Here is a 12941-nt window from a genome sequence, read left to right as displayed (position 1 = left end):
GCCGCAATAACATGGGTTTGGATTTCAAGATTTTCATCTTATTTTCAAAAATCCATTTCGTTTGCATGTGTGTGTGTGTGTGTGTGTGTGTGTGTGTGTATGTGTGTGTGTGTGCTACCCACCTCTAGTTTCTGGGCCTTGTCCCTGCTGAGGGGTTCCAGGGGGAAGCTGAGGTTGTTGGCTTCAGCCAGTGAGCGCAGGTCAAAGTAATACTTGGCATAGACGCTGGACGGCACGTTGATGTTGAACTGCAGCAGCTCCAGAAACTGACGCTCCAGCTCGTTCCTTTTGTCAGAGAGAGAGAGGATGGGTGAGTCCAGAGGTGTGACAAACTAAACAAATCGGATATTTAGCTGGGAACCCCACATAGTTGAGATTGAAATAAAGTTGGATCGCAGAAACAGAACTGTCAGTCCGGAGGAAAATTCTGTACAGAGACGCTGAAGAGGAGACAAACAGACTAGAGAAAGAGCACACATGAGACCATCCTGGTAAATCCATCACCTCACACAGACGGTGGGTGTTATTTTCACATGTACACTGCCAATACACATCCACCAAGTTAATCCCCAGTACACCCACCAAACATAAGCCTTTCCTCATCCTCAAAACGAGTGATATCTAAGCAAAAGGGCTCTGAGCATTATGTGTAAAAAAGACTATTAATCCCACATCTTGAAAATGCTATTGTCATGCATGCATCGCCTCATGCTGCACAGCTCTGTGATCCCCTCTGCAGCGCCATGACAGCTGCTTTCATCTGTTTGTCTTCAGTCATGACCGATTCATTCTGCATTGTAACCTGCATAAGAAGCACTATCAATCTCTACTTCCCAGTCTTTGTTCCCCACCCACGCACATTTACAGGCATGCAGCAACAGACGAGCTAAATTTAGACTCTGCTGTAGCCAAACTCTGCCTAATAATGCTGCTTCTTTTTATCCCGCCGTGGCACTCATTCAGCTATTCTCATCTGTTTCTTTTTGCGTTTCTCCGCTCCTCATAATTCCTCCCAGACTCCCCTGCAGTTATTTCACAGTCTGATGGGGGGGTGGAAAGGGGAATTCAGCCGGCCAGGTTCCCGAGCATGGGCTTAAACTGATCTTCTGAGGAAATCTCTGGTCAAGCACTGACTCACTGTCTGGTAGATTGCCATATGAGAGTACAGCAGACCCACACATGCTGGGCTCCTCTCACTGTAGAGAGTCCCAAACAGGTGGATTACAGTCACCGCTCTGTAAAATCTGAGCCCGAGGACAGGAATACACAGCCACTGGTGCAGAGCAGTGTGAATACAGCAGAGGTCAGAGGTTGCAGCAGTGGCGACACGTCTGCAGCATCGTGTTCCCCCTCAGAATAAGCCAGCCAAGATTCCTGTGGACTTGAGACGGATGTGGTACATAGGAGAGAGAGGTGGGTCCTAATGCTCAAGATGCTTCTTCCCTGTATTACACATGGCGACAATGGTTTACTTTGTACCTGAAGATGGCGTCGTCTTAAGATAAAGCCATTCCATACAATCTAAGGTTCAACGCTGAAGATATTCAATCTAATGCTTCAGACATTGCCTTTGCTTCCTGCTATAGCACTACTGGTGCATGCATAAATCTTGCTCTAACAAAGGGTGGACAACATCTTATTAGGTGACAATTCTTCATCATATGGCTGAGCTTTATTTAACTGAGTCAACCATGTGTATCACTGCTTTTCTGGGACAAATCCAAGAGCCATAACAAAAGACAGTGAAGGGTGTCAGACAGATCGGGCAGAGGTCGCTCCAAACATGTCCAGACCACCATACATGTGACTCTCAACACCTCCTGAACCCAGACTGACCCCCCAAAACAGACTACTCTCAGCATGGAACAACCCTGAATGGGAGTGTGGACAGGTAAAGTACTTAAGAGCAACTGTGAATAAGAATGGCTGAGACTGTACACCTAGCAGTGTCAGGAGAGCTGAGACAATTATCTGACGAATCAATTAGCTGAGTCTCACTGAGTTTTTTACACTGTGGAACAAACGATGCAAGAAAGTATTCTACAGTATGTGCTCCCATGCCAATTCTATTTAAACCATGGTGTGGTATATTTGGAAATGTTCTCTCAGTCATAAGATCACTGCAGCAGTGTAGCACAGAGCACTGCTTCCAGAGGAAAGGAGAAGAAGCGATTGGTGATGCCAGCTAATTCCAAACTAAGTGATACTGTATTTCTCCTAATACCACCAAGTTTCCAACTATGCACCTGTTGTGCAGCACATTTCTGGCCAGGAAAATTTCTGTCCACCATTAAAACAGATATTTTCTCAGTCCTTATAGGACTATTATTACTGGAATGAGGTGCTATCTGTTGTGTGTGCATTGCATTAATGTGCACTTCTGACTACTTGCCGATCAGTAAAATGTGCTCTTTTGTGTGCGTGTCCAGCAACTCACATGTCCTCCACAGTGATATCCTTGAGAATTTGGCAGTAGTCGACATTCCAGACAGCCTGGTCGTCCCAAACCTTAGATGCCAGGAGAATGGCTCCTAACACGATGCGTTTCCAGTTGGCAGGGCAAATGTCGATCTCAGCGTAGGTCAGGAGCCTCTCCAAATACACCTTAGACAAAGACATGTCACATGTAAGTTTTCTAGTGGATTCTGCCTTTTCTTCCATATACTGAACATTTTAACAACAATAAAACAAATTAGGTATCGATGTATTATCCAGTACTTGTGCAATTGTGCACGTTCTGCCATTTGTTTCTGTGTTAATTAGCCTCTGCTCTCTCGGTCTGCATTCATTTGCAGAGTTAGCTCGCTGCTTTCCTGTTCTGCAGTCTTCTGCCTACTCCTCCTCCAGGTAAAATCCACAATAACAACATGTCAGAGGCTGATGATATCCAGCTTCCCCTGGAGCACGTTCATTAAAATATATATATGTGTGTGGATCAAAACACTCCATCTCTCTGCCCCCCCCCCCCCAGCCATTTCTCTCTCTCTCTCTCTCTCTCTCTCTCTCTCTCTTTTACAGTAGGTAGAAATCCCACCATCTACAGATCACAAAGCAAACTGAGCCTGCAGGCACGTATCCCTCACAAGTACAAATACTTGTACTGAAAGTGACTCTTCTGATCCGTTGATCGTCACTTTGTTAGAAAGACAGAATGTATTCTATTTGATTTTACAGTCGTTGTCCAGCATGAAAGCTGCAGCGATCAGCTGCATGGAGACAACTACATGTCTAGCTCGCTAATGGAAGCTACAATATACCTAATAGTTTTCTCATCAAAGCTCATTTATCTCCGACTGCACACTCACAAATAGTACAATGCATGTGAAGTATGAAGCATCCTCTCTCTGTAATAAGTATGCAATCATATGCAAGTCATTTTTATTTTTCTCCTTTTTGTACTTTGGGTTTTTTTTATCTTAAAATTTTGATTCAGCTTCAGTTTTCAGTATGGACTCGGTGCTTTTTATGCTAATAACTATTTAACTTCAATATTCTACTGTCTACCTTAGTTTGTAACAGATATGACAGATATGAGACACAAATGATAAATCTTATTCTTGTTCCAGCAACTTTCACCATTCTGACAAGAGACCAGTTACAGAAGCTTAAAGCTTTGAAAACTTGTCATCTCAGATGACAAGTCTGACAAAAAAAGAATTCTGGTTTGCAGAGATGCTGAATTTTGGTATACAGTCCATTCAACTGCACAGTGGAACAACTGTCAGAATGATGTGACTTAAAACCGGAAAAGTTTCCTGGAAGACTGTTGGAAAGTAGGCAATCATCTGTTCCATGAAGATTATTCCCATTTAATTACTAGATATATAATGGCATCTCGTGGTTCAGACAAACAGAGAGGCAGAGAGAAGGGGGACATAGTTTGCAGCCTTGTTTGACTTGCTCACTAGCACAGCTCAGGTGGCTAATTGGACAAGTCATGCTGGGCTGGGCTTAGTGCCTGCAGGCAATGCTAACCTATCCCTGTTGTGGCCCAGAGCCTGCCAACAGACACCACATATACACTCATCTGGCAGCAGGCAGCAAACAGAACTGACGAAAGCCCGCGTGAAATGAGAGCCAGGCCACATGCTGAGCGATATGAATGCAACTGCAGAGAGAGAAAACTATACAAACAAGCACAACGTAGCATGGTTGGCAGACAGTAGCCCCGTGCGACCAAACTGAACCCAAATGATTTCATTTTGTGATTCTCTGGCCAGTGTCACAGATGAGGTTTGGTACTAAACAGAGAGACTGGTCTCCATGGAGCTCAAGGTTCAACTAACCTTACACTCTGATTGGATTAAATGTTGCCATCAGAAAATGTCTAATGCTGATTAAACAACACACTACTCTCACATTTTAAAAGGTAACCCTTCTCTGATAAGAGAATGCCACATCACATCTATTATTCATAACAATGGGAAGCTAAAGCATCAAGCACTGGTGGTTCGCTCAGTTAAACTGAGGAATCAATTAATGACCACCACTCATGGGCGGTTGTTTTCAACTACTACACAGTTGAAGATATGGTGTTTCTCATTTAAACTAACTAGTAAAACAAATTCTCTGTCTTCCCCATCCCCTGAAGAAGCCTTCACTTTCCTATCCTGTGCTGTAATGACTGGGAAGGGAAGAAAGACGCCCGGCTTCCCTCTCAACTCCACTGCATAAACTTAGCTGTGTCAGCGAAGCTAGCTCCCATAACCACCAGCAACTCAATTACTGATGGCATGCCAGACTGTACCTCTGGGGGACTGGCCATGTGTCAGACTGTGCTGTGTCTGTGTGTGCACATTGACACATTTTTGTCAGAGTACCGCTGTACATGCATAAAGACTTGCTTCCTTTTACTGACACAAGGGCTCACGCACCCACCCTACATGCACTTCACACATGTGTTCATCTGTCAGGACGCTGAGTAACTCAATACTAGGCCACCAGGCCAGTAATATTAACCCTGCACTTCCCCGCACTTCTTAACCCTGTCTCCAGGGACACACACGTCGGGCAATGTGACAACGTGTGGAAAGACATGTTTCTGCTCAGAAACATGGGGGTGTGACATAAAGAAGGGGGAGTTAAGCCGTCTTTTTTTTTTTACATTTTTAATACAGGTGAGCAGTGCAGATGTCTTGGGGAGAGAATCTAATGTACACTATAGCACCAATTATACCCTCGCTACAGGCACAGATGTACTTCACACCAAAGTAATTCTGAGAGGAAATTGCACAGATCAAACTGATCTTGCTTTAACTTCCAATTTTCATTTTGGATACACAATCTCCAGAGGATATACTGAGTATCTCATATGGCTCAAGAGGAAGAAACGAGGTTCAAATATAAATGAGAGACAAGAGTGTAAGGACGGCAACATGACCTGAGAGAGCGCAGAAGCAGAACCAGGCAGCAACACTACCTCCTGGTGTCAGCACTGAAATACACACACACACACACACACTTACCAGTGTGACTATGGCACACTCAGCGGTGAGCTGTGCTGCGCTGAACAGCGTCCTGACAAAGCGGTAGATCTGTTTCTGCTCAGGGTCGTGTTTGTCGTAATCAGGAGGAATCTCCGACTTCTAGAAGAGAAGAAGCGACACGAGAGTGAAGATTTGAACTGACTGTCAACCAAAATGGAAACACAAGCTGTTTACAAAGACTTTTGCTAGTGTGCCTTGTAGGTTTTGGATATGTGGAGCATCAGGCAGAGTGCTTATGTAAGTTTTTGGATTGAAACCCTGCAATTGTTAAACAAAACAACAGAAGTGAAAATACGTGTGAATGATCCAGATGGCTCCTGGGATTACCAGACAGATTTCCCCTTATTTCATCCATGTGGGTCTGTTTGCTGTTGATCAGCTTGTGTGGTTTGTCTCACTGATGAATCCTGATAGCTCTACAGCTTGCGCTTAATGGAAATTTATCTTCAGTTAAGGCCTTACCGAGAGCGGATGCAGCTTCTCATCGAAAATGTCCAACAACATTCTTCCGTCGACATCTCTGGAATAACAAACAGATAGGAGGAAAGTCAGATTATGATAGAGATAAAAAGCAGATGGCATGCAACTTATTTCATTTAAAAAAACGACGTCATCCTCCTGACACTATCTGCGCAATAAGCCATTTATGCGCACTTCAAACGGCTGTGCTACATGAAATTCATTTTCTTATTCTTGTCCTAAATTTTTCTTCTGTCAGATTTGTTCGAAGTCAGATTTCATTCATACGTAAATGAGAATTTTAAATCCAAGAAAACTGACAAAAAATTCTCTGCAATCACAGCTGTTATCATACCTGTTCTTTATGTGGTAGTATATTGCGAGGGCTACGCTGTAAGACAAAAAAAAGGACATTAAAGAGTTTAAGCATGTAGTTTATATATAGTATGTAGAGAATTTCCTCAATGTGAGATTAAATATCAGATAATGCGATAAACTGTTCTGTAGTTACCATTTGATGGTGTATTTGAGGTTGGGCTGACTGACAGTGCTGTCATCAAGGAATATGGTGGAGCATGAGCTGTACTTCCGTCTCACTGGGCCTGGATGATGCTGGAGTTCGCACACGTGCACACACACACACATACAGACAGACACACACATGCACGTCAATCTCTATCTCAGTGATACTCAGACCAGCCAAAAGGCCTGCTGACAGGCAGTCATGGAAAGTAGGGCACCTGTAAGCCCACAAACTAATTCTGTCTGTCCTCTGTCAGCACCTGATATGGTTGCATGCGGGGATGACATTTATGGTGGCGAGCATCTTTACAGAAGCCCCAAACTTCTTCTAAGTGATGAACTTCCTTTGAATTGGCTCATTTTGTTCAAAGCATTTCTTCTGGCACACACTACCACAGTGTGATGGACCTGTTGCTACTACTACATCTACACAAGGACATTCGACTACATCTTTCAGTACACACACACACAACTAAGACTATAAGTGGAATCTGTGCGGTTTGAGGAGGAGGGACAATGATAAAAGGCTTGGGTTGTTTAAAGGGTAATTTTGAGTACTTTACCTTGTTCTCCGAAATGTGCGTGAACTTGCAAAAAAACCAAGACATTAAAATCACTATTTGCATGTTTATCGTATTCACATTTGTATCACTCTTCCAAAAAATAAAGCAACTTAATGGGCTCCACAACGTCCTACTCATACTTACATGGTTGATGTAAAGGCTCTTCCGTTTTTCTCGAACTGAAAAGGAAGATGAGAGAACAGATGCTGTGAGGTAGCAACACACACGTCAAGCTCAGCATGGGTGCAGTACACAACCCTCACAGACAGGGAGCAGCATCCATCCAGGGTTTGTAAGTCACCTATCATTATGGATTTTTTTTTTTTCTTTAATTATCCCACACTACATTAAGCAAAGCATAGCGGTTTTTGCAAACAGCATTCAGTGGTATGAGGAAAGAATATTTCAAACCCAGTAAATGGATTTTCTCTGTTGATACATTGGAAATTGTGTTTTAATGTGTGGGAACGAGTGTGAGCAAATTACTTAATCCATTCATCATTTTGTCCTACACGAGTCCAAATTAAATCAAGCTTAGTGACAGTTTTATTCAAGAGGACAATGTCATTTGACTTAGTCTGTTTTCATTTGTCAAGCTAATTCTGTTTAATGGACATGACAATTTGTTAGTTTCATAGAGCTCACTTTACTGAATGTGTGACCTAAAATACACACACACACACACACACACACACACACACACACACACACACAGAGTTGTGTGTCAGAGCTGTGCCTATTTGTGTATCCATGTGTGTCCATATGTGTATGTGTTTGCTCTTATGCAGGAGAACACACAAGGGGAAAAAGATTGCTGGCAAAGCAAACTGGAGCAAATGCAGAGTGCAGCATCACACACACACACGCACACACACACACGCACACACACACACACACACACACACACACACACACACACACACACACACACACACACAGTGATGTAGTGAGCTGTCTGGCGCCTCTCATCCCTGCACTGTCTGTCTCTCACCTCTCTGTCACACACACTCACACTCTGATGCACATGTTTTCTTTTTCCCCTGTGGGCAGTTGTGACTGGATGCTCTGCTTTCTAGCAAAAAGCAGCAGGCTCTTAAGTCTTCATTAGGGCTGCATGTTTTAATAAAGGGGGAAAAAAACTAGATCACAATTCTGACCGCAGTGATTTTTGATTGAGTTATGAAATAATAAGAAAGAAGATGTTGTCATTTTATCTGCACATCACCACTGACACATGAAATCTTACTCTAAATGATGAGCTGGTTGAATCCTAACTTTGATTTCATTCACACCTCCTCTGTAGTAAAGCTTTCTGAAGCAATGCTGAAGAGGAAAATGACTGGTTGACGTGTCATTTCAGTCACCCAAACACGTTTTGTAGAATAACACTATGCAGCCCTATTCATACAGGTGCATCCTATAGGCCAACATGCACATGTGCATAGACACACACACACACACACACACACACACACACACACACACACACACACACAGAATGGTATCAGCAGCTCAGCAGTGAAGGCACATGAGATACAGATCAAGAACAAGGATACAATAAAGCTTGTCACCACATGAAAGGTCAGAGCCCAAACACACAGTAAGCATAATGCTACCTGCCCGATGAGACCAGACACATACAGGCTTACCTCTCTTGTTGGGCACAGCAACTGAAAAACACAAAGTCCAAGTTGTCTCTATGTTTGTTTATGACACATATGCACAATGGGCTGTAGTTAAATAAAGGCTGGAGAGTGAAGATTCGCCCATTGTGTGGTGTCCTGTACTGATATTTATGTATAATATGTTGAGAAAACAGGGCAGCAGACATTCACACAAGAGCTTGATTAGGCTAATAAAAGATCAGCCCCTAATATCAGATCAATACATGCACCAGCCTTCAGGCTACAAGCTCTTCAGCTGAACCAGCTTTTCTCCAGTGTGTGCAAATGAAACAATATTAAGCCTCTTATCATCAAAGTAAAGAGATTACAGCTGAACTGAAAAGTAATCTGAGAAACCAACTTCATCACATTTCAGTTGATTAAAATGCATTACTGTCACTCTGACGGGTCCAGAGGATCAGTCTCTCTGCCCAATAGACATGATCAAAACACCCAGTATATCTCAAAAAGTCGGAGATAAAGGCAGCTGGTATAACATTATATAACAATCCTTGCATCATTGAAACAGCTTGCTTCCCCACAAAGCAGGCAGCATATGTCCTCGTTTGTCTTGCAGTTTGAAACACAGAGACACTCTTGAAATAAGGTTTGCAGGCCGCTTAAAGTGCAATCTGCCACTTATGGAAACGCTGCTCTTTGAAAGACTTCTCTCAGCAGATGCCACATTTTTGAGGACCGGTGGCAATTGATAAAAACATACAGTTAACATGAAGGGTTAAAAGGCACACAGAGCATTTGAGGGCCACACTGTGAAGTAAGGATTGCTGGGGACAGGGGCCCTGAGGGAGTTGGGAGAGGTGATGTAACGTGGAGAATAAACAAAAAATACACACAATAAATTCATATGTTTATGCAGGTTTCTAGGGTCAAAAAAGCAATGACAATAACATTTTAGCCCAGCTCTTGCAGTCACCTTGCAAGTTTTCAACACTCTAACCAACAGTCCCCTATAAACTATTTGGCCCTACTTTCGCCAGTCCTGCCACTGTTGTAGATACCTGACGATAAAGTATAATGTAGGAGAAATGCTGGGCGCTCACAGTCATGCTCACCATCAGTCTGTGACTTGCTGAGGAAGATGGTGCTGGCCCGCGGATGATCTGAGGGATTGTACTCCATGGGCAGATCTGAAAAAGGAGCAAAGAGAACATTGGTCTTACAAGCTGCATTCAAATTAGAGATTTAATTTCAAGAGAAATTACATTCCAAACTGATTTGTATACCATTTGAAACACATGACAACCAGGACACACTTCTGGCACAAAGCCAATTTTACTTCGACAAAATGAGCCGTAATCTTCAAGAGCTTAGTAACAGCATGCAATGAACACAAGGCTGTGATGCTTTAGCAGAACGACTACGAAACACTGAGAGCTGAAACCTTTCCTTCTCAGGTTAAATGCATGGGACTGGCTTTAGGGGTTAGCCACCTCTCTTGTAATGCACTGAAGTGAAAAGAAAAAACAATCTGTAGCTGCTGCAGCGCTGTGTAAACGGCGGTTTGTAAATCGATGTGCTACGCAAACACAGCAGAAAGGTATAGATTTGCGTTCCAGATCATTGTCTGTACACACATACAACCAAGGATCAGCCACCACAAAGGACAGCAGTCGGCAACAGAAATGAGAATAAATCACCAGAAGAAGATCTTTCAGTGAGCTGATGAACTCTGACGCTGACTGCTGCTGGCACAGCTACTACGTCTGCCACCAGGCGCTCTCCGTCACAAGGTGTCGAGAGGTGCTGAGACTCCATTATCTTAATCATTTGATTTTCTGATGACGTCATTTGACAAATACATTCTTTATATCAAACATGTGAAACGCCTGATGGCTACAGAGAGCGTGACTGCTTCTGGCTAACTGGTGTTCAACAGAGTGGAAGTGTGCTTAACGGCTGTAAAAAGGAAGTTCCCAGAGCCAAAAAAAGACGTATTCTCATTTACAAGATTACCTTTCCACTATTTGCTGTCAACATCGTCCCCTGTTGCACATGTATGTGTCAAACCAGAAGCAGCTGCAGACACTGTTGCCTGGCAGATGGCTGCTCCGTAAAACCACTGAATATATCAGTATCAATTTTGTGTCCTAGTTCTTTGCCCCGATTAAGTCCCACAGGCAGAAACATGAATTTTATCGATAAATTATAAAGAAGACATTTACAAAGAAGAGTGTGGATTTGATTCATTCTTCTACTGTATTCTAAGCCTGCAGTCCTTATGTTCATGGCCTTGTCTAGTGAAACAGACTTGTTTGAACAGTGGATCGGTATTATAACTCCAAGGCTGCTTTAATTTTATGGCGGTCAGGTGAATTGATTTAATATCCTGAACAACCTCGGATAAATTATTTGTCAACATGAGATTATGATCATTATCATATTCCGGTCTAGGTTAATAGATGTAATACTAAAAACTTGACACTAAAAAAACAAGTTTGGGTGGTGACCCCATTAGCAGCTTCCTGATTTCTTGGATGATGTAAGTGAAGCAGGAAGGGTCAGAAGAGAGCAACACCCAGACAGACTAATAGAGAGAAAACAGATGCCAAGAGACAGAGAGACAGAAGAAGAGTGACAGGCTGATAATGAGAGAGAAAAGGGCGAAAAGAAAAAGAGAGTAGAAAATGAAGTGATGAGAGGGACAGATTTGAAAAATGATTGACAGGGAGAGAAAAGAGAGAAAATGATAAAAGAAAATGGACTTGGGAGGGGAAGCGAGGAGGAGGAAATGAAAAGAGAATATAAGAGATGAGAGCAAGGGTGAGGAGAAACTGTGGGAAATGAGAGGAGAGGAAGTGAAGAAGAAAAGGTCAGTATGCAGCCAGCTTCAGCATGAAACCTTGTGGAAATGAGCGCGGTTGAGCATTCACTTTAAATCTACCATTAAAACAGACTCTGATAACAGAGATAGATAACAGAGCATACCTCAGATCAGAGCCACTTTCAGTGCTCTGCAGGTTATGGATGCAAGCCACTGCTATTGTGTCCAAACTCTTTTGAACTACTGTCTTTTTGTGCCTGAGAGCCACTTGAAGAGTCTCAAAGGATACACACACACACACACACACACACACACACACACACAGTGGCATGATGTGGGAGGAAGTGGTGACACACGGTGCTGAATAAAAGATGGGTGTGTGGGAAGAAGCAAAGAGCAGCGAAGGAGAACTGAAGGTGGATTAATGATGATGCAGTGCACACACATATACATCTGCAACACGTCCGTCACAAATAACCTCCGAAAGCCGCCATTGTGTTTTGTGTGATAAGAAACTTTGAAACCGCGCAGAAATTCATTAGAAAGCAAAACTGGTTTTTCCGGTGATGTCACATTTTTAACACAGGAAGCTGACTGTCCACAGACCCAGGGAGTGTCTCCCTGAGTGGTTGGTGTCGGCGACCTTTGGCGTGGTTCCACCCTCCCCAGTTTTCTCCCTTTCTCCAACCTGGGGTAGACGAAAGCACCCACCTTCCTGCGTTTCAGGAAGCGGAGGAGAGGAAATGAAGTAGGGGGTGGCGGTTACGCATTGTTAGGGAGGTGAGCTGAACAAAGAGTGGAGGGAATAGGTCAGTGTGTGGACTTAAACCAGGCATGTTTTTTAAGTTCCACCATTTACACTCCTGCAGTAACCATAAAGAAAACACGTATAGAAAGGTGGAGGACAAAACCAAAAGAGGATGGACACTAAAGCAGCAATTACTCACAGCTCCCCCCTAATATACCGTATGAAGGCACTTCTGCCTTTCAAAGTGAAGGAAATCCATCACCTGGGCTTGTCAGCAACAGTAAGACTATACAACCACACACTAATAAATGAGGGTGGGATTGGGGGATATGATGACATAAATCTACTGTGAGATGATATAAATGTGTCAGCCATTGGAGATTCACACTAAGGTAGCTTATTTTTAATATTTCTGGTTGTATTAGGTTATTGTGGACAATGTTGTAAATCAGTGAGCTCTGATTCACGCATAAATGTGAAGTACTGTGATTTGGTAGGTAAGTAATTTGAAGGATCGACCAGATATTCCCCTCCATAAAAAGCATCTCGGTTGATTTTCCAGAACACTTACTATACCGCAATAGAAAATGACATGATGCATGACAAAGGATTTTATCCAGTCCTCATTAATACATTGGCAATTTTTTTACTCAGTGTTGGTCAGAGCCAGCTGTCAGCTGAACGGTGAATTACATTTCATACTGTATATAATAAAAA

General features: G+C 43.0%; 1 protein-coding gene across 7 annotated transcripts in view; it reads right to left on the bottom strand.

Moving 5' to 3' along the window:
- Nucleotides 1-12941, bottom strand: part of ccny (cyclin Y) — a 37134-nt gene that overhangs the window by 4812 nt on the left and 19381 nt on the right. For 3 of the 7 annotated variants that reach the window (XR_013079381.1, XM_076761382.1, XM_076761383.1), the window contains exons 3-12: nucleotides 9768-9842; nucleotides 8680-8700; nucleotides 7175-7209; nucleotides 7031-7054; nucleotides 6457-6557; nucleotides 6301-6336; nucleotides 5949-6006; nucleotides 5466-5585; nucleotides 2438-2604; nucleotides 123-285 (exon numbers count right to left, since the gene is read on the bottom strand). Coding sequence is in view for 6 of the 7 variants with exons in the window: in XM_076761382.1 (XP_076617497.1) it covers nucleotides 123-285; nucleotides 2438-2604; nucleotides 5466-5585; nucleotides 5949-6006; nucleotides 6301-6336; nucleotides 6457-6557; nucleotides 7031-7054; nucleotides 7175-7209; nucleotides 8680-8700; nucleotides 9768-9842 (800 nt within the window). In the remaining variant the exon portion in view is untranslated. Of the gene's footprint in view, nucleotides 1-122; nucleotides 286-2437; nucleotides 2605-5465; nucleotides 5586-5948; nucleotides 6007-6300; nucleotides 6337-6456; nucleotides 6558-7030; nucleotides 7055-7174; nucleotides 7210-8679; nucleotides 8701-9755; nucleotides 9843-12941 lie in introns of all 7 variants that reach the window. The other 4 variants (XM_076761385.1, XM_076761384.1, XM_076761386.1 and 1 more) reach the window with 4 other exon arrangements.

Source organism: Chaetodon auriga, chromosome 21 (genome assembly GCF_051107435.1).
Source record: "Chaetodon auriga isolate fChaAug3 chromosome 21, fChaAug3.hap1, whole genome shotgun sequence".
NCBI classification, from domain to species: Eukaryota; Metazoa; Chordata; class Actinopteri; order Chaetodontiformes; family Chaetodontidae; genus Chaetodon; species Chaetodon auriga.
Note: the sequence above shows the minus strand (reverse complement) of the source record. Positions and strands in the feature narration are given on the sequence as shown.